Source organism: Protobothrops mucrosquamatus, unplaced genomic scaffold, assembly GCF_001527695.2.
Source record: "Protobothrops mucrosquamatus isolate PMUCROS unplaced genomic scaffold, P.Mucros_1.0 scaffold857, whole genome shotgun sequence".
Classification (NCBI taxonomy): domain Eukaryota; kingdom Metazoa; phylum Chordata; class Lepidosauria; order Squamata; family Viperidae; genus Protobothrops; species Protobothrops mucrosquamatus.
The window spans coordinates 270,828-290,120 of NW_015387112.1; the positions used below are offsets into that span (position 1 = coordinate 270,828).

General features: G+C 39.3%; 1 protein-coding gene across 5 annotated transcripts in view; it reads left to right on the plus strand.

Moving 5' to 3' along the window:
- Nucleotides 1–19,293, plus strand: part of OLFM2 (olfactomedin 2) — a 154,773-nt gene that overhangs the window by 37,968 nt on the left and 97,512 nt on the right. Inside the window, exon 2 of one of the 5 annotated variants that reach the window (XM_029284708.1) lies at nucleotides 10,284–10,301. The exons of the other annotated variants lie outside the window; for them this stretch is intronic. Coding sequence (XP_029140541.1) covers nucleotides 10,284–10,301 — 18 coding nt within the window. The remainder of the gene's footprint in view (nucleotides 1–10,283; nucleotides 10,302–19,293) is intronic. 5 annotated transcript variants of the gene reach the window in all.

Sequence of the window (19,293 nt, forward strand, 5' to 3'; positions counted from 1 at the left end):
GGCTGGCGACCCCCAGGGGGAGGGCCTTCTCTGTGGGTGCCCCCACCCTCTGGAACGAACTACCCCCCGAGGTCCGGACGATTCCGGATCTCTTAACCTTCCGCCGCGCCCTCAAGACATGGCTTTTTCAACAAGCGGGCCTGACCTAGGGTGAGTTTTAAATAGGGATAATTTTTAATGATTTTATAGTTTCAGGGGATTTTTAAGGGTAATTTTAATTGATCGGCCTGTTTAAATATTTCTTTTTAATTCGGCTTTTAATTATTGTATTTGTATTGTAGTTTTTATGAGGCTGTTAGCCGCCCTGAGTCCCATGAGGAGAAGGGCGGGGTATAAATTAAATTATAAATAAATAAATAAATAAATAAATAAATGGAATATTGGAATGAAATAGAATATTGGGATGGGATGGAATATTTGAATTGAATGGAATATTGGAATGGAATGGAATATTGGAATATGGTGGAATGGAATGGAAAGAAATGGAATGGAGTGGAGTGGAGTGGAATTTTGGAATGGATTGGAATGAATCAAACGGAATGGAATGGAATATTGGGATGAAATGGAAGATTGGAATATGGTGGAATGGAATGGAAAGAAATGAAATGAAATGGAGTTGAGTGGAGTGTAATTTTGGAATTGAATGGAAAGAAATGAAATGAAATGGAGTGGAGTGGAATTTTGCAATTTTGGAATTTTGGAATGGAATGGAAAGAAATTGAATGGAATGGAATGCATTGGAATGGAATAGAATATTGGGTTGGAATGGAATGGAGTGGAATAGAATATTGGAATGAAATGGAAGATTGGAATGGAAAGGAAAGGAATGGAAAGAAATTTAACAGAATGGAATGGATAAGAATGGAATAGAATATTGGAATGGAATGGAATATTGGAATATGCTGGAATGGAATGGAATGGAATGAAATGGAGTGGAATGGAATTTTGGAATGGAATGGAATGCATTGGTATGCATGTGAGTGGAATAGAATACTCTCTCTTTCCCCAAGCATTGGGCTAGGATGGAGGGTTGAGCTATGAGAATTTTTGGTTTGGTGTCGTGGGTAGGGTATGTTTTTTTAAAGTATGTTTCATGGGTTGTGAGCTGTCTATTATTGTATGAGATGGGGGGGCACGTATCCAATAAATAATTAAGTAATGATAAATATGAGGTGGAAGGGAAGGATTGTTCTGGGATCTCCCAGTTATAATCCTGATGCACTAAATTTCAAATTCCCGTCTGCAAAAACAAAAATATATTCTGTTGATCACTGGCTGCATTAGATTCCTTGCTATGCTGTCTCTACACATAATGCAAAGAGAAGTGATGATACCCCAATTCAGATTTAAAAAGGCAACAGATGTTCAGTTCCAATTGCTTGTAAATGATGCCTGTATTTTGTGCTGAAACCTTTCCTCCTATGTATGGCATAGAGTGAACTTTCCAGTGGCTGGGAATCAGATGATGAAAAATGAGGAGGTATAAATGTGTGTGTCCTTTGCATTACTTCTGCAAATAATACAAACAATCTTGACGCAGAATTTCTTTACAGGTTGTCCTCACTGGACTCCTGCCTGTTTTCTGCCATTCATCCTGCTGACTGCCACATTTTTTCCAGGGAGATAATTCTGATGGGCAATAAAGCTCGATGGTATTGTGTAGCAAACTGGTTAATCTCCTTTGTGGGACTACTCAGTTTATGGGACAAAATAGAATTGGTGTCATACATTATTAGATAATAGAAAGGACAGTGTGGTACTGTCTATGATTTAAGAGTAACAGACATTGAACTCTCCACATTAAACCTTTTCTGACATGCATAATTGATGGCTGTATATCAAATTAATTTTCTCTGTCAGGGCAGGAAGTGAAAAATACCAGTCAGGTCATCTAATTTGTATTGCTTAAGCAATCATTACAATGAGATATGGCTATTTCAGGTCAATGATACAGATTAATTTTGTTGGGCTTTATGAGTTGTCGTTGCATAGATTTAGCCAAGCTGTCTTGGATGCATCTGTATACAGGCATGAAGGTACACATCTATAGCAATAAAATAAATTCTCATATGGATTTTGGTTGACTGGGGTTATTGTGACACCATCAAGAAGAGAAAGCAAAGCACAATTAACTTGCCAGGACTGCTTTGGCTGTGAGCTGAAGAAATTGTTGCAAAAGGAATTCTTGGGCTTACGTTTGGATGGTTCAACAGGAAGAACCAGCTATATTCCCAATAGAATGTATTCATGTATGTACCATATGTATATGTGTATGTATTCATTACATGTATTAGATGCCCATCTTACCTCAGGATAACTCTGGGCAGCTTGCAATCATAAAAGATAAAACTATATAGGCACAAAAGGTATAAATGTTAATACAAAAATACAAACACTTTGGACCAATTAAAAGATGGGGAGGGTAGGAACAGGATGGGGGGGGAGGTGGCATCTGTTGTTAATCTATCATCCACCTCCACGGTGATGCTCCCTCATTAGAGCCTCAAGCTAACTTGCAGAGCCAGGTCTTTAGGCTCTTATACAAGGTAACAATATCGATAGCAATAGCACTTACACTTATATAACTGCTCCACAGTGCTTTACAGCCCTCTCTAAGCGGTTTACAGGGTTAGTCTATTGCCCCCAACAATCTGGGTCCTCATTTTACCAAACCTGGAAGGATGGAAGGCTGAGTCAACCTTGAGCCCCTGAGAATCGAACTGCTGGCAGTCAGCAGAATTAGCATGCTATACTGCATTCTAACGACAGCTCTTATTGGAGGGTTGTAGCTGACCTCACTCTGGAGCGGGGCAAGATGTTCCAGAGGGCAAGTGCAATGGCAGAGAAGGCCCTTCTCTTGGCCCCCACCAGCTGGAATAATCAGACCAATGAGACCCATAGCATGCCTCCTCTGCCAGCACAGGTGGGATAGGTCAATCCCAATGGGATGAGGTGGTGATTTATTGGTAGACCTTTTCAGAACCTGGAGTAGTATGAATTATTTTGGAGAGTGTTTCCCAAAATTGATTACATATAAGTAGTCCTTGATTTATAACTGGTCACTCAGCAACCATTCAAGGTTCCATCGTATCCCCCCCCAAAAAAAAGTATCTACAACCTGGATTTGAAGTTCTGAGTATAAAGTATAAAGATTTATTGCAAGCTTTAATTCTCTACAAGAATCTGAGCTACTAAAGCTCCAAGCAAATTGGTGGTAGGTAAGAGCCAAAGGAATTCAAGGTAGCTGGATTTAGATCTCTTGTGAGTACGTAAGGACTTGTGACTGATGGCGCATTTGACTCCTCCCTCAGGCTCAGCCTGGTCATCTCCTACAGAAAGATTGTAAAATCAGTCAGAGTTGATCTGCTTAATGACCATCATGACTTACACCCATAATTGTGGGTTCAATTGCATCGTAAGTCAAGGACTGCCTAAGCCTGACTACTATGAACTTGGTATATTACTGTACAGGAAATCATACAGATGGAAGGTGGCATCAGTGCAGGAATTCTAATTAACGTATTCATGACAGATGGCTGTCTAGCTGATGCTTTAACAAATCCATGGAAGAGGAGATAATCACCTATTGCGTTCATATGTGTGGTCGATTTTCCATTAGATTATTTTGATTGGCAGTGCAATAGCTTCTTTTTCTGTTCATAGGCTTGTGAGTGTGTTGAATTCCTGGATCACAGGAATGTGTATGTCCTTCACATAAAGGCAATTGTGCATATGCAAATTAGCAATAAAACATTGGAATCTGCTTGTCTGTGGCTAGGGTTCTTCCTAGAATCAGGCCAGCTGCCCTCTTAAACTAGGATGTCTGCTACAAATCCCATCTGGCCAAGATAGCCACTTTGAATAGAACAGCCAGGCAGAGCTTATCTGCCTGGTATTATTGGCTGACACCAAAGATGTAAAACACTATTATAGCTGCATGTAACCCTCCCAGCACCTTATGTCAGCAATGCTATGACTTTATATAATAAAGTCACCTAGGCCTTTATTTGGCTGAGCCTCAGGGTCTCTTCAGGCAGAGAAGTTAATAAGGGTTCCAATAACACTGATGGCCAAATTTCTTAATATAATAAAAACCAAAGCTTGCTAGTCAATGAAATAATGTCATTAGAGCTGGGTTTTAAGACAAATCCTGGGTTTGTGAAGTGAACAAGAGAACCTTCATATGAAGAAGAATTGGTTTTCAACATTGCAAATAAGTAAATACACACTACCAGATAAGAGCATTATGCTTGGGATAAAAATAATAATAATTAGTTACACTATGGGAATAACACAGTCCATTTGCTGCTGGATTTCAGACTCTCTTGTGCCATTTAAAGTTCCCGACTTTTATAAATGATGTGAAGGATCTTGGCTGGAAAACCTTGGGCTGTCACAAGATTTGAATTTGAGAATTGTTGTGCGCTGCTCTGCCCTGATTGTTCAAAGATAAGGAAGGAAATCCCTGTTCATGAGACTTTGTAGCAATTCAAACTAAGCACATCATATTATTTGCGAAATTAGAATCTTTTAGATCACTGTGCAGGGAGTCTTTGCATTTTATTTCATCACTATCCGTCACCAGCAAACAATCAACAGCCAGATGTTGGTGGCCAGATTAACACATCCATGCCTCTTTATAAAAGTACGTATTTCTGGATGAAATGTGCTTTGGTGCAGCCCATAAGTGCTTTTTCCAAAAACGTATTAGTAGGCTGGAGATTAAAGATCCTCTCAGTTACAGCCTCATTGTGGTCACAGCATTTCTAAACATGGTGTAATGATAGGTCTTTCCTCCATGGGCAGATTACTTAGTCTGTGTCCAACACGGAAACTGATGGAATACAACATCTGTCCTCTGCCAAACAGCTGACACACACACCTGTCTACAGTACTTTATCACCTATGTTGACCAGGTGAGTGCCAAGATAGAAAGCTGCTATGGTATGGATAGCAAAGTTTGGGAAACAAGCCTGCTCTAATTACTTGCTCTACAGGTAGTCCTTGACTTATGACAGTTCATTTAGTGATCGTTCAAACTTACAACGGCACTGAAAAAAGTGACTTATGACCATTTTTCACACTTAACAACTGCTGCAGCATCCCCATGGTCACTTGATCAAAATTCAGATGCTTGGCAATTGACTCATATTTATGATGGTTGCTGTATCCCGGCGGGTCATGTGATCAACTTCTGTGAACGTCTGGCAAGCCAAGTCAATGGGGAAGCCAGATTCACTTAACAACTGTGGCAGGAAAGGTCACGAAATGGGACAAAACTCACTTAACAAATGTGTCACTTAGCAGCAGAAATTTTGGGCTCAATTTATGGTCTTAAGTCGAGGACTATCTGTATATCAAACTAGTTCCCTTGGGAATTTTTCCAGCCTATTTTGGAGCTGGCAGCTATAAAGCTTAAGAAAATGAAGTGTACACAATGTGGTCATCTAATTATACAACTGGCACAAGGCGCCTTGTCAGCCTGTTCTTTCATCTGGCACGCCAAGTGAAGGGTTAATCCTCTAATGGCTCAGTGAAGGTACATAAATTAGCTACTAATCTGAACCTAGTGCAAAGTATGTAAAGTAATCAGTGACCCAATCATTTTCTTTCATGTCTAAGATCTTCTTTCATGAAGATATGCAGAGAGAGAAAGAGAAAGGAATCTTGTTGTTAATTTGATTTCCCAGCCCCCCACCACTTCTATTCAAGATGCTTGGTGCAGGATTAGAAGACTTAATTATATAATGTTTATTGACACCCTGGCCCTTTGTTAATGTGCAGTTGAAATGGCTCAGCACACTCCACATCCATTCAGAAGCTCAAATGATCAAGTAAGAAGGTGGGGGTGGATGGGAGGATTTTCATGGCCAGGTAGTGTCCAGGAAAGCAAGTATATAGTAGTTGATCTTATTATTGTGCTCTTTAATAGTGCTTTAATCTGCAGGGTTAAAGTGTTGAAGGGCATCTTTAATTGAGCTTATCTAGTGCCCATTTCAACAAGAGCTAAGAACCCATATCAAATATAACCATGCCAAAACTTCATAATGAAGAAAATTAAATCTGAATGAGAGGATTTTTTTAAGAGGACTTTTTTTCCATTCATTTCCCCCCCCCATTGCTGTTATTATCCGTTCATGTGATTCTTGAGATGGAAGGAATCATGCTACCCTCTATTAATAGTTGCTTTCTTCAGGGGTGGGGGCGGGGGTAAAAATTCCTTCATTCAGTATTCAGAGATACTAGAATGAGAACAAAAGACAATATCTCGGATCCTATTTATTTATGCCTGTTTTCAGGAAAGCATGTTTGCTGTCAGAACTAGCAGTCAAAACAACTGGAACTGGATTGCAAAGCTTCAAATTTTAGAAATTGGTTTTGGGGTTCTCTTGCCAGTATTGGGGTTTTATTCAAGTCAAACTCTAATGTAAATGTTCTTCTCAATAATGCTGCTCGCATATCTCACTGATCCTTTTATATTATAAAAAAAAAAAGCCCAGAGGAACAGGAAAAACCCAGTAAGCAAAAGAAATTAAAGTCAAGATATGAGACAAAAGAAAAGGAAATCTAGCTAAATCTACTCTTCACCAACTCCAGGTATTATCCTTTTATAATTTTAATAACATAAAGTTCTCACAAGAAACTACACTCCACTAGTTGCATGTCCTGAAATATTTCCATTTATTTTCACATGTTTAGCAAACCTCCTACCAAGACACTCAAATTCATTTACTTGCTTGAGGTTTTCACCATGTATGTATAACTTAAAACAAAACGAAACCCCAAAACATATATCCAATCAGTATCTAATGTACTTAAAAACAATGTATTTAAAAACAGTAAAACAAAAAAATAGAAAAAGGATAGATATAAAGAAAAGTATAAAGAAAGAGTGTCCAATATTCTTCACAGCTGTTATAAGTACAATTATATTATAACCTTTGTCTCTACAATTGCATCATAATACTCTTCTTTCTATAATCTATCCTGTCCAATCATAAAAAAAACATTAATCACAAGTATATATTTTTTTTCATTTTTATGCAAAAAGTCCATAAGGAATTCCCAGTCACCAATGAATGCAGATATTTTTTTTTCTTTAATCTAAGAAGTCAGTTTGTTCATCTCAGCAACTTCTGTCAATTTCATCGGCCATTCCTCCATGATGGGTAGTGCCGATCCTTTCTATTTTTGTGGAAAGATTACATTACTTCTAATTTTTATATGCCATTAGGGTCCAGCAAGAGGGCACTTACCACCTTCTTCAGTGCAGGAAACTTGGGAAAAAATTGAGCAGAATTTATACTTGAGTGTATACATTTATGAGCGCTTGAACCCAGCCACTTGGCATCTCCTTGGAATCATTGACCAATAAGGAAGGACAAGAATATAACATCCTTGTCGGCTTTCTCCTTAATGTTGAATCATTATGGTTTCATTCAACTGATTCACACAAATATTTACCTCCACTGAATATGACTTCCCATTCACAAGTCAACCTTCAATTCCATATTTGTGCAGACCATTCTTTAATTCAAGCTTATTCATTTTACCATAAATTTTCGATCAACGAACATGCGATACATTTTCTTTTTCAGGCGTTCATAGATTTCCCAACAACTTGCTTCAGAAGAGAAGCCTAATCTATGTACTCCTGCCTAGCATAAAGTTGCTCTGCGTTTCTCAAATGCTGCTCGCTATTCCTTCCTATACACTTTTAATCAGAAATCCACCAAATACTTTCCCAAAGAACACTTAACAAACCATTTCCCAATAGTGTTTGCGATCTTCCAGTCAACAGGCGTGTGCAGTCTTCATACATATATTAAGGCACACAGCTGCTCCATAAGCAAACCATATCTTTAGTTTATCATTTTCCTATTTTCCATTTTTATACTATCAACAATTGCAACTGTACTATTTTTTCATATTCACAGACCATATTCACTACCTTTTCACATTTTTTTTCTTAGACACTAATATTTATAGCATTTACCTCAATTCTACTTAGTATCCTTCCTACATAGTTTTCTAAAATATTCCCCTTGCTACAGTTTCATTCTAAATAATTTCATCATTATTTATTCTTATTTCTGTTCACTCTGCTTAAGGCTACTTGCTTAGCCCTTTCTATCCACTTCCAAAATATTTCTTTAATCAGAAGGACTCTGCAGTTTCTCTTCTCTGTGAATTCCCTGCCTTTATTAATCTTGCCTGTTCTGAGCCTTTTCTCTCTACATTTTTGCAATTAATTTTTTTATCATTATACACCTCTTACAGTATCTTTCATTATAATTTTTACAGAATTCTCTTATTTTTCTCTCATCCATTTCAACATTCCAATAAGCATCCTTTTTGCTATTTTTCATTAGCAAAACTCCACACATTTCTGTTGCATCCTGTAATAAAATTATTTTCCCTTGTTTCAAGCATCTTTTATGCTATCTTTTCTTATTTGCACTTTTAAGCATTGAGTTATTTTCTAACCTTTTTCCTTATAGGACCTGTACTTTAACTTTTTTCTGTCATTCTATTTTCACTGTACATTTCTTCGTTTCTTTCACTTTTTTCATGTACTCTGCCAGATAATAATATCTTACATTCAGGATTTCTTATCATCTCGTATCCTTCACTATGTTTCTCAGTCTTTCATCATGAACAAATCAATGTATCATGTTTAATTCATGAACTGTCTATGCGTATGCAAGAACAGACAAGTTTAAACCATATATTCAAAGTGAGACTTCTTTCTAAGGAGATACTCATACAATAAATAATAACCATTCACATTTATTCAGATTTAGATTGGATCTCTGAATAGTCCAATCACATTTTCTGTATGCTGACATTTTGTTCCTTCTCATTCATTCATGTTACCTAATAAAATACTTCTTTGCAGATTGCATTTATTTGAAATGTTGAACAATTTTCCCATTTCTTTCATTAATGTATTGCCATTTACCAGTGTGTAGCATACAACCATCATCAATCTATGAATTCCTATAAATGTATTGTATTTTTTTATTGCTGAATCACTAGCAATTTACAGAAACAGGAATACCCAGTTAAAACATCGGCAGTACATAATTCAGTTTAAATGTCTACAGTAAATATAATGAATATGAAATGCAAATAAATGAATAAAGCCATCGCATTGACTTAGCATTCATGTGTGCCTTTGTCTTCTGGGATGTTCGGTCTTAGTATGAAGTCCCCCATAAGTTGCATTGGGGAATTCTAGTGTATTGCCCCCCCCATCCCCAACATTTAGATTATCAGAGAGGCAGGAAATTATTCCTGCATGGAGATCAGTGTAGAATCCATTGTTTTTTTTCAAGAGCACTTCAGATAGCTCTTGATAGAGTACCGGTATTTTAGTTGGAGTTGCTAGTTTGAAAATATATCTGTAGAGGGTTGGTTTTTGATTTTCTCTTTTTTGGATCTTTGTACTGACCTGTATGTGATGAGCTCATTTTTTAAAAAATGCTTTAGCTAGCCCCTGCTCTTAACTTCTCTTTCTTGGGTAGCTAGCCTAACCCTAGTTAACCTATTTTGGTTATGTATGAAACATGTACTTTGATGGTCACCATATTGTACTGCTTGTCCAGTTTGATTGCCCATTTACCCAGTCTGGAGTGGTACTTTTGGATCATCAATTTTTCATCTTTGAATAAACTGTTTTCTCCACTCATCATCAAACAACTAGATCTGGCTAGTTCTTAAATTGAAATGAGAAAGGAAGAAGAACTGAAATACAATTATGGCAGATTTATAACATCTTGTAGATTTCTCTTTAATGTGTCAAACACAGTTAGGGCACATGCCAGTTATTGCAGCACTTAGCTTATGTCCAAAATCTATCATGAGTCTAATGTGTTTGGATGGGAAAGCCGATTTTAAGATGTCCTGTGCTTGGCCTTTGATACCAAATGCTGATCTTGTGACAAAATGATCTGGGATCCAACAAAATTATTATGAGCAGTTTGGTTGCAGGGTGATTGTGTTGGCAGTTGAATAAATGCTTGCTTTTTGAGGTTTGATTAAACTCTGATCTACGTGAGCTTTGGTCTTCAGTTCCTCTGAGCTACTTATTTTGAAATCTTGTTAGCTTTGGAGAATGAAGTGATAACACTCTCACTGATTACAAAATGCAAACTGCAAGAATTTTCTGTTGCCTTTCTCTTGAAATGTAAATAGAATCCCAAATAATACATTATTATTTTCAGGAGAGAAATTTTGCTATCGGGCCACTCTCCTCTGTTATACTGTAATATTTGTTTTACAGGTACTCCTCACTAAATGTCCATTTGTTCAGTGATAGCTCTAAATTATGATGGTGCTGAACGAAGGGAATTACAACAAGAAGTTATGGCCATGCTAAGCCTTCATGCTCAAGTAATAAAAATTTGGGCACTTGCGCAGCACACCTGCCTTTCCACTGTGTGGGTGCTGCAACTCCCTCACCTGCCTATCTCCCGCTGATCTAGGTCGCTCTGCACAATGACACTGGAGCCTTTTTATATGGGGCTTCTGGAGGCTTTCAAACTTGCGTGCAAAGAAGCTCTGAGAAAGGAGGCCTGGCGTGACCAGGAGCTGTGTGGCCTTCTCAACAGCAGGAGAAAAACACCTGAAGCTAAACGGTGTGTGGCAGACACTTGAGAGCGATGGGCAGTGAGAGCAGTTGCAGCATTCTCAAGGCTTGCACACTTTGGAAAATGTGGTGAGGCAGCATTTCTGAGTAGTAGCAACGGGTAGCAGTTGTCTCCAGGTAGAGGCTTGGGGCAATGGCAGCTGGCTCAGACTGTCTCAGGCCTCTACTTCAGACCAGCCTCAGCACTGCCACTGAGTGCTGCTGTGCAGGATGATGGGAGGGGGGGGAGATAGATGTGGGGAGTTGGGCTGCATCCTTTAGCAGCAGCGGCTGCATTAAGGCTGACTTAGAGGCCTGGGACAGTTGCAGCTGGTGTCTACTTCAAGTCGAAGCCTGGTGCTGCTACACACTGCCACTGCCAACTTGTGCATGGCCTGCACCAGGCCTCCCATCCAGTGAGGTATCCCCATGCTCTAGCTAACAACCCATAGGATCACTTAATGACCACAGGTTGGAAGCCAGTATTACAGTCATTGAGCAAAGCGATCATGTGGGTATCTTGCTTAATGACTGATATGACTTACTACCAAAATTCCAATCTCAGTTCTGGTTGTAAGTTAAGGACTACCTATACTGTGTTGTTTTCACAGCTGACATTTTTTTGCCAACTGCGTATTTTAAGATTCAGTGCTCTGGCTGCATCTAGATAATATTATCTAGTAGAGTATCTAATAAATCCTCTTCCTTCTCTTTCCCCCTCCTTTGTTTGAACATTAAATTAAGTTAAATCCACTCTGCAAAAAATAGCATCTTGTCTCAGACTTGTTACAAAGGATCAGGCCATTTATCTCTGCCTAGCTCTGTGCATAGTGTATGATTCTATTCTTGATATGCATATTAATAATCATGAGTTACCCATTGAAATATTAAATATCTCAGTGAAGCAGCATCCCCATATGGTGTGAATAAATCAATGGGGCCAAGTCAGAAAAAGAAGAATCAGTCCCATCTAGATCAAAGATCTGATTTCCAAGCTGATAGAAACCATCCAAAGAACTATGCAATCCAGGGAGATCTGGGTGTCATAACTGTCAGCTTCTTGATTACAAAACTTGCTGTGGAAAGAGAGCAAGCATGCCCTAGAAGTAGAATCGATTAGCCATGTTTTCACACAGCAGAGTAAAGGTGTAGCATATTCAAGACTGCTGGTTCCAAGGTGAGTGCATATCAATGACCTTGATTCCGATTAGTCTTGCTTTGCTCCATAAAACTGGTTGGGGTTGATTGGAAACTAGATGGGAGCACTGAAGCTATATGGGGAAATGATATATTTATGACATGTCAGGATATTTATCAGACAACCCTAGGAAGTGACAGCCTCCCCGTTTTGTCACATTTAGGGAGCTGCTGTTTGCAGTGGTTTTAGGCAAAAGAAACTTGCATAAAACTTATGATCACAGAGTAAACACTTCTGTAATATTAAACCAGATGACTTAGAAGTCCTTTTCCTTACTTCTCTGCTGAAACAAGCCAATGTGAACATAACAGAGAATATGTTAATGGATTTATCACTCCAATGTTTTATAATAATATTCTCAGCTCTATTCCATCCTGAAATAATCCATAACAGTATATCTCCAATTCCATTTATTAAGATAGAGGTCAGCAGCCATTTATGTTCTCAGTCACCAGACCTCACAATGGCTGAGATGCTCTGTCCCCCCTAAAAATCTCAAAAGTTCACTAACTCTATTAACATTTTAGCTACCTCATTCCCAAATTGTGAGAGATTTTGCATGAGAAAGCTGAGCTCTCCCAAAGTTGTGTAAGAATGTATTTATGTCTTTGTTTATTAGATTTCTATTCATTTTTCATGCAGGAGATCAAAGTGGCATACATACCACCCTCTCCTATATTTTGTATGGGGGTTTGTGTACTTGCATCTGATCATCTAGCACCTGCAGAGGTCCATGTTGCCAAACCCTATCCCAAACAGAAAGACTCGAGCAAGCAAGCAAAAAGTGCAGCTTAACCGTGCATGCCGTCTGCCAGCATCTTTTGTGACTCCGAAATTATGCAGGGTAAAAAAACACAGGGTTTGCATTTAAAAGCCTTTAAGGGATCAAAGGGGGTCTTGAAAGACCTGCATCATTAATTATAGCATTAATGCTATAATGTAAATACCTGAAACACTCTCCCAAAGGTGTCCTTGCTCCACCAAATTCTGGAAATGCAATTTTTTTTACCCCAGTTGCAATCATGCCCTTTTTAGAAGTGATGCTTTTTCTAGAGTCATGTGGGCATTCCTAATTTTGGCTTTCTATCTCCATTTCCTCTTTTCAGTAAATAAGAGTAGAGAACCGGTTAAGGCATGAGACTAGAAACCAGGAGATTAGGAGTACCAGACCCATCTTAGTTACAAAGCCAGCTGGGTGACCTTGGGCTAGCCACTCTCTCTCAGTCCAAGGAAGCAAGCAATAGCAAACCACTTCTGAAATCTTGCCAAGAAAACTGCAGGGACTTGTCCAGGTAGGCCTGAAGAATCAACTCAAAGGCATAAAAAACAAAACAGAAACCAGGAAGTTGTGCAGGCTATGTAGAGGTAGGCTATCTGGAGGGAAAAATGGGGGTATAGGCATCCTGCCATGATTTGGTCTAAGCCTAAGGGAAATGAATCTTGGATGTTTCCTATATTTTCGTAGCCCTGCCAGGAGGGAGAAGGCCGCTAACTGCCCCCCTGCTGTTTTCTATACAGTGGAGAAGAACGGAGTGAGCTCTAACAGATCAATCTCAATTATTGTGAAAAATTCATAATAACGAGTGTTTCACTACATAGTTTGAAGGGCTGAGAAATGGGCCTAGGCAGGATACCTCTGAATAAACATAGCCATTTAGAATAGATAACCAACTCTTTCTCGCAGCTGTTCTGCTGCTGTTGTAAAGGAGTGGTGATGGTTTGAATTCTGTCTCTGTATTTGTCTATCTATCTATGTTTCTCCACCTCAGGAACATTAAGATATGTGGACTTCCAACTCCCAGAATTCCCCATTCAGCAGCATCCACACATCTTAAAGTTGCTGAGGGAGGGGGAGAGAGAGAGAATGAGACTAGATTTATATCCCACCTTGTCTCTAGGAGCTCAAGACAATGCACCTAGTGCTCTTTTCTCCCTTTTCCCCCCACAATAAAAACCCTATAAGGTGGGCTAGGCTGGCATACAGACCTGAACCTGGAAACTCTCCACTTCTGGTCCTCCACCTTCACCATTACATCATCCTCATTATATTTATTCAGAGTCAGCAATAGACTCTTGCCAAAGAATGCTGCTTCCATAGTGGAAAAGAGAGATCACCCGGGATGGGCATCAACAGCCATTTTCAGAAAGGGAGAGGGGGCTTCATTATTTGGCTTATCCATGGCATCATTATAGCATAACCAGCTGCTGAACAGGCAAAGGCTTTGGAGTAATGTGGGACTGTGATCGGACTGTGTGCTTTCTTCAGGGTCTGCACCCTTAACTGATGTCTTTAAACAGCAGAGTGCATGGCCTCTGAAGCCCCTGGTCAATCTGTCTCTACTTGATGTGGCTATCTGTCCATTCTGTTTGGATGTGGCCAGCTATTGAAAAAGAACTAACTTTTGGGGGGAGAGAGTTCAAGTAGTAGTACCAGGAAAGGGTCCATGGACAACTGGGAAATAATGAGAAAAGTATATGAGAAGGTATGCAGAGAATTTAACAAAAGAAGCTGGAGATTAGAAAAAACAGCCAGCTGTGAGCAAGTATAGAATCTAAAAACAATCCTGCATCTATTTTGATGAGATTAGATTTTGGAAATGTACAATTCGGAAATAAACCTCCCTTTGGTTATCAATGACAGACACTCGCAGATACAGAACTTGTATTATACACATTAGAAAACTACAACATTACTTTTCGACATAATTGCCATTCAAATTGAGGCACTTGTCATAATGTCTTACAAGGTTTGAAATTCCTTCTGCAAAAAAATCTGGGAATGAAGTCACCCTGTAACAGCATAATGAAGCACATTGTCATCATCGAAGCGGTGCGATGCAAGCCACTGTTTCATTTTAAAAACTGGTTCATTTTCAATTGATCTAGCAGACTAGTCAAGTGCAATACAACCTTCCTCTTCCACTCCTCATTGCCTACTGAATTACTGCGCACGGTGCCACAGGACGGGCATCACTATCCCCACCTATTTCTTGCACATGCTCAAACGGAGGTTTATTTCCGAATTGCCCTCGTATATATATTGTAGCCCGCTGACAGCCAAATAATGATTAGTGGATAGTAGAAGATTTTTCCATTACACCCCTCTTCTGAGCTTAGGACCATAGGAATGGGAACTGCCGCAAGGCAGGTTTTGCATATTGTAAACCACAGTGCCAAGAAATGGGTTTGCTACCCATACATACCCCTTTGCCCCTAAGAACTGTCAAGCTTCCAGATTTCTTAACTTCCTACTACTATCACGAGCATTTGACAGGAATTATAGTTAAAAATATATGGAGTCTTACCTGTGTGACGTGCCTGCACTGGTTCTCAGTGCGCCTTTTATACTGCAAACTTTTGTGGCAAGAGCAGGCAGGAATTCTGTGGGAGTAGGAAAAGGATCTTCTTAGGTCTCCTTCCCCCACCCCCTCGGCACCTCCATTATGATTAAGTTTTCTGCTCCAGCACTGGCCATCATCCTTTCTCCAGCAGGTTGCACAGACAGGTAGGTGCCCATGTGGCTTAAGCAGGCTCAGGTATGATGGAATCAGGGAGTTCTCTGGTCTTGTCCTGATTCTGGCTGTACAGTTGTGAAACTCTGGCCTTTTATCCCCATTCAAGTTATTCTTTGGTTGTTGTATTTTTAAAGGATCCCTCAAGAGTAAAAAATGCAACGCAACAACTTTGAGATGGGACCGTTTGGGCACATAGTAGTATAGCTCTGAGGAATGCTCTCCTGCTCCCTAACTATCCACGTGGCAGATCATATTACGGGGTGACTAACTCTTGTTTATTTATTCCCTTACCAATAGTTTTATCTCATCTTCTTACGGATGGAATGCTTTTCTTGCCCAGCAGTGTGCTGTTTCAGGCTGTTACGCATTTAATTCCCTTGTATGGATTTCCTTGTGTATATTTGGGCATTTCTAAGCCTAAATTTTGAAGCAACGTTTTCCCAAGGCACCTTATATTTGGATGCACCCTAAAAAGAGTGGAGCGTATAAAATTGTTCTCAATTACTCTTACAAAAGCATTTATTTAAAAAATGCCCCAAGGGAAATTGAAGCTCCACATTGCTTGCTTTTGTTTTTTGAAAATGATAGTTACACTTGAAAATGGCTGGGCTAGGGGGAGAATAGGAGGGAGGGATCCACCCGCCCTTGGATTTTTCCCTTTATTTGGATTTGACTTATCAGTGAAATGCAGGCTTGCTTATTTTCCTTTGAGTTTTTTCTCCCCCTGCTGGTGTAACTTCCTGTCAATTATGCTTGTAGGACCCATCTAAGGCATTCTGTTGCCTGAGGCAAAAATGGCACTCCTTTGCCATTTCAATGACAGAAATCATGGGGAGTAGTAGCTGGAGCTAACTTCGGGTCTGGTATGTTAAGGCAGTGCTCTCCCTTGCATCTTGGAGCAAAAATCAGGCTAGTTTAGGGGGTCCAGAACAGGCTGTGAAGCCTGTCTCCCAAATCCTGGGAAGAATAATAAGGTAATTAATGAAACCTTATGGCCTCATAGCATCTACTGCCTGAAGCAATTGTTTCACTTGACCTAATGCATCTATCTCTGTGTCTTCCTCATCTGGCAAGGCTTGTCTTCCCTTCTGTCCATCCTCAGCCTTATCCTCTTTGCTTACTCTCCCCCCACTCTCTGCTTTAATTAGCTTCTTGCCCCTGGCCTGCTTCAGTAGTCATTAGTTTCCCTAATATTTTATATGAACAAGCAGGTTCTAATGAATTTGTCTCAGATTTCCTTTTCAGTACATTTTGAGGAGAATTTGAATGACAAGTAGATGCTTACTTCCCCAGGAAACTGGGACAAACTTGTTGAGGAGCCTTAACACCCTCAACATTCCAAATCCTACTTTGGATTTGATTCTGTTTTTATTTTTGTGTCTTATCACGAATGAAAACTGCATGTCGGTTTTGGTAGAAAATTGGTTGGAATTCTTAATGGAAATCTTAACGTAGATACTGTAGTCTTCGACATCCAGCCACAATGGATGTCACAATTGGATTGAAACGTCCATTGCTTAGCAGTGTGGTTGTTAAGCTAATCACATGACTGTTAAGCAAATTGGCTTCCCTCATTAACTTTGCTTTTTGGAAACTCCCCAAGAAGGCTTTAAGTAATGAACCCTAACCCTCAGGACACTACAACCAGCATAATACATGCCAGTTGCCATATTGTGACTGCAGGGATGCTGCAGTTGTTCTAAGTATAAGGACTGGTTATAAGCCACTTTTTCAGTGCTATCGTAATTGAACGGTCAGAATGGAGTGGAATGGCATGGCATGGCATGGCATGGCATGGCATGGCATAGCATAGCATAGCATAGCATAGCATAGAACAGAACAGAACAGAACAGAACAGAATCTCTATTGTCACTTTAAATGTACACCAATCAGTCAGTATACATTAAAATGAAATTTCATTTCCTTCAGCTCTCAGACAAATATCATTGTGCATATACCCACATACACACAAAAAATGACACAGAGAAACATCACAGTCTAATTTGAATGTATACATATACATGGTGGGGGAAAAAAAGAATCCTGAGAATTTACAAGACGGATGGCATAAGGAACAAAGCTGTTTCTAAATCTAGTAATTCTGCTATAAATACTTCGAAACCTCCTCCCAAAATAGTTGTAAGTCTTGGATTACCTGTTCCAGGAAAAGTTTTCTTTTTTTATATGTTTGGATGGAAAGTGAGGAAATAAATGGCTTTTGTGACTTACATGTGCTTCCCCTTATCCTTTGTCCACTGCAAGATATTAAGAAGTTATTGCTAACAGCTCAGATTAATAATAGTAGTAATTGCTGCTGTAGTTTGGTTTTTCATGTGCCGCTAATTAGGAGCAGTACAAATTGATAAAATCTAACGTCAAAATTAATCCATCTCATATAAACCAATGGATAATCATAGCTGAAATATAGAGTCTCAATAACTTGAACAGGCAATGAGATTTAAAACACCCATTAAAAACTGCTCTAAAATAGCAATATCTTTCTTCATAAAGGATTAATACTGTAATCAGTTTCACAAAAACCCATAACAAAGAAACATTTTTATCATCCATTTATATGTTGATAGAGAAGTCTGCAAGCATAATTCTGATGGAAGCTGATTACAGAGAACAAGTGTTGGATGGGTAAAACCTCTCCACTGTGACGTGGCTATTTTAGTACACAAGATGTCAGTCAGTCCTGGTTAGATACAAAGGTCAAGCATGCAGTCTCACGAACTACAAGCAGGTAGTTAGATGTGTCCGTGCAATAAGTTGACACATACAACTTAAACTGGCATCTTTCATGAAGGTGAAGATTGATTATAGAGAGGGATATGGATAATTGGACTCTTGAAAGTGCAGAACAGTATGAACTGTGTTATTTTAAACAAAAATTGATGGTGGAAAGAAGTAGAATGTAACCTGGCCAACAGTCTACCATAATATTTCAGACATAAAATTATTGGAATATGAACTAGCTGGTTTGCCATTGCTGTGATGAGAAATCAGTGGATCTTATGAACATTTGGTAAATAAAAGTTACAGACTTTGATGGTTTAATCAATGAAAGGCTTTGAAGAAAGTCCCTTCAAGTTTGGACTTCAGGTTTCCATGGGCCATGGAGGTGGCCCACAATTTACAGTCCTGAAAACAAAGAGGAATGGAAAGAGAATGGATGGACAATCGGGATAGACCACAACTATTTCTCTCTTGCCCAAATTGAGTTTGAGAAAGGAGGCATCCTTTCCAACTCATTAAGGTATTCTAGGAAGGCATTCTCATTAGCTATGTTCTGAGTGTCATCGCACACTTAAAGCGTAAAATTAAAAAAAAACTTTACCTTTCAAGGGCTTGAAAAAAAAGGGCAGGAAAAAGTAAGCCTTTTAGCCTGATGTCACATTTGGAATTTTGAAAGGCAGTTGTTGGGACTCTCACAACCTGGCTATCATAGAAGAGACTAATCGAGACACAATTGTGAGGATGATCAATTACAGCACACCCTTTATCAGAATGCAAACTGTTGAGGTTTAGCCTCCTCACTCTCCCATTTTTCCTGAGTCATTTCTCTAGATTCTTCATGCTCTGAGTGGATGGGGATTGAGGACAAGGCAGGGCAAAGATGACTTTGTCTGAGGTATGTAAGTTCTGCTGCCTAGGCAAAAGGGGATAAAGCATTTTTTAACTAGTCTAGACCATCCAGATAACTTCTGGAAGCTGCTTCTTAACTCACTGTACTATAAGAAAGGGGTGCAGGTACAGCTCAATCAGACTTATGAAATTCTGTTACTACAGCCAATCTCACTAAAAGTAGTTGGAGATATCCCATGAAGTTGATTTCATGGTCTAGTCTAGCTAGATTATCACAAAGCTCTGAGCAAATCACTGCACTGCACTTATCATGTTCACATTCTAGGAGTGCCAACGGAATTTGACATTTTGATGTCTGAAGA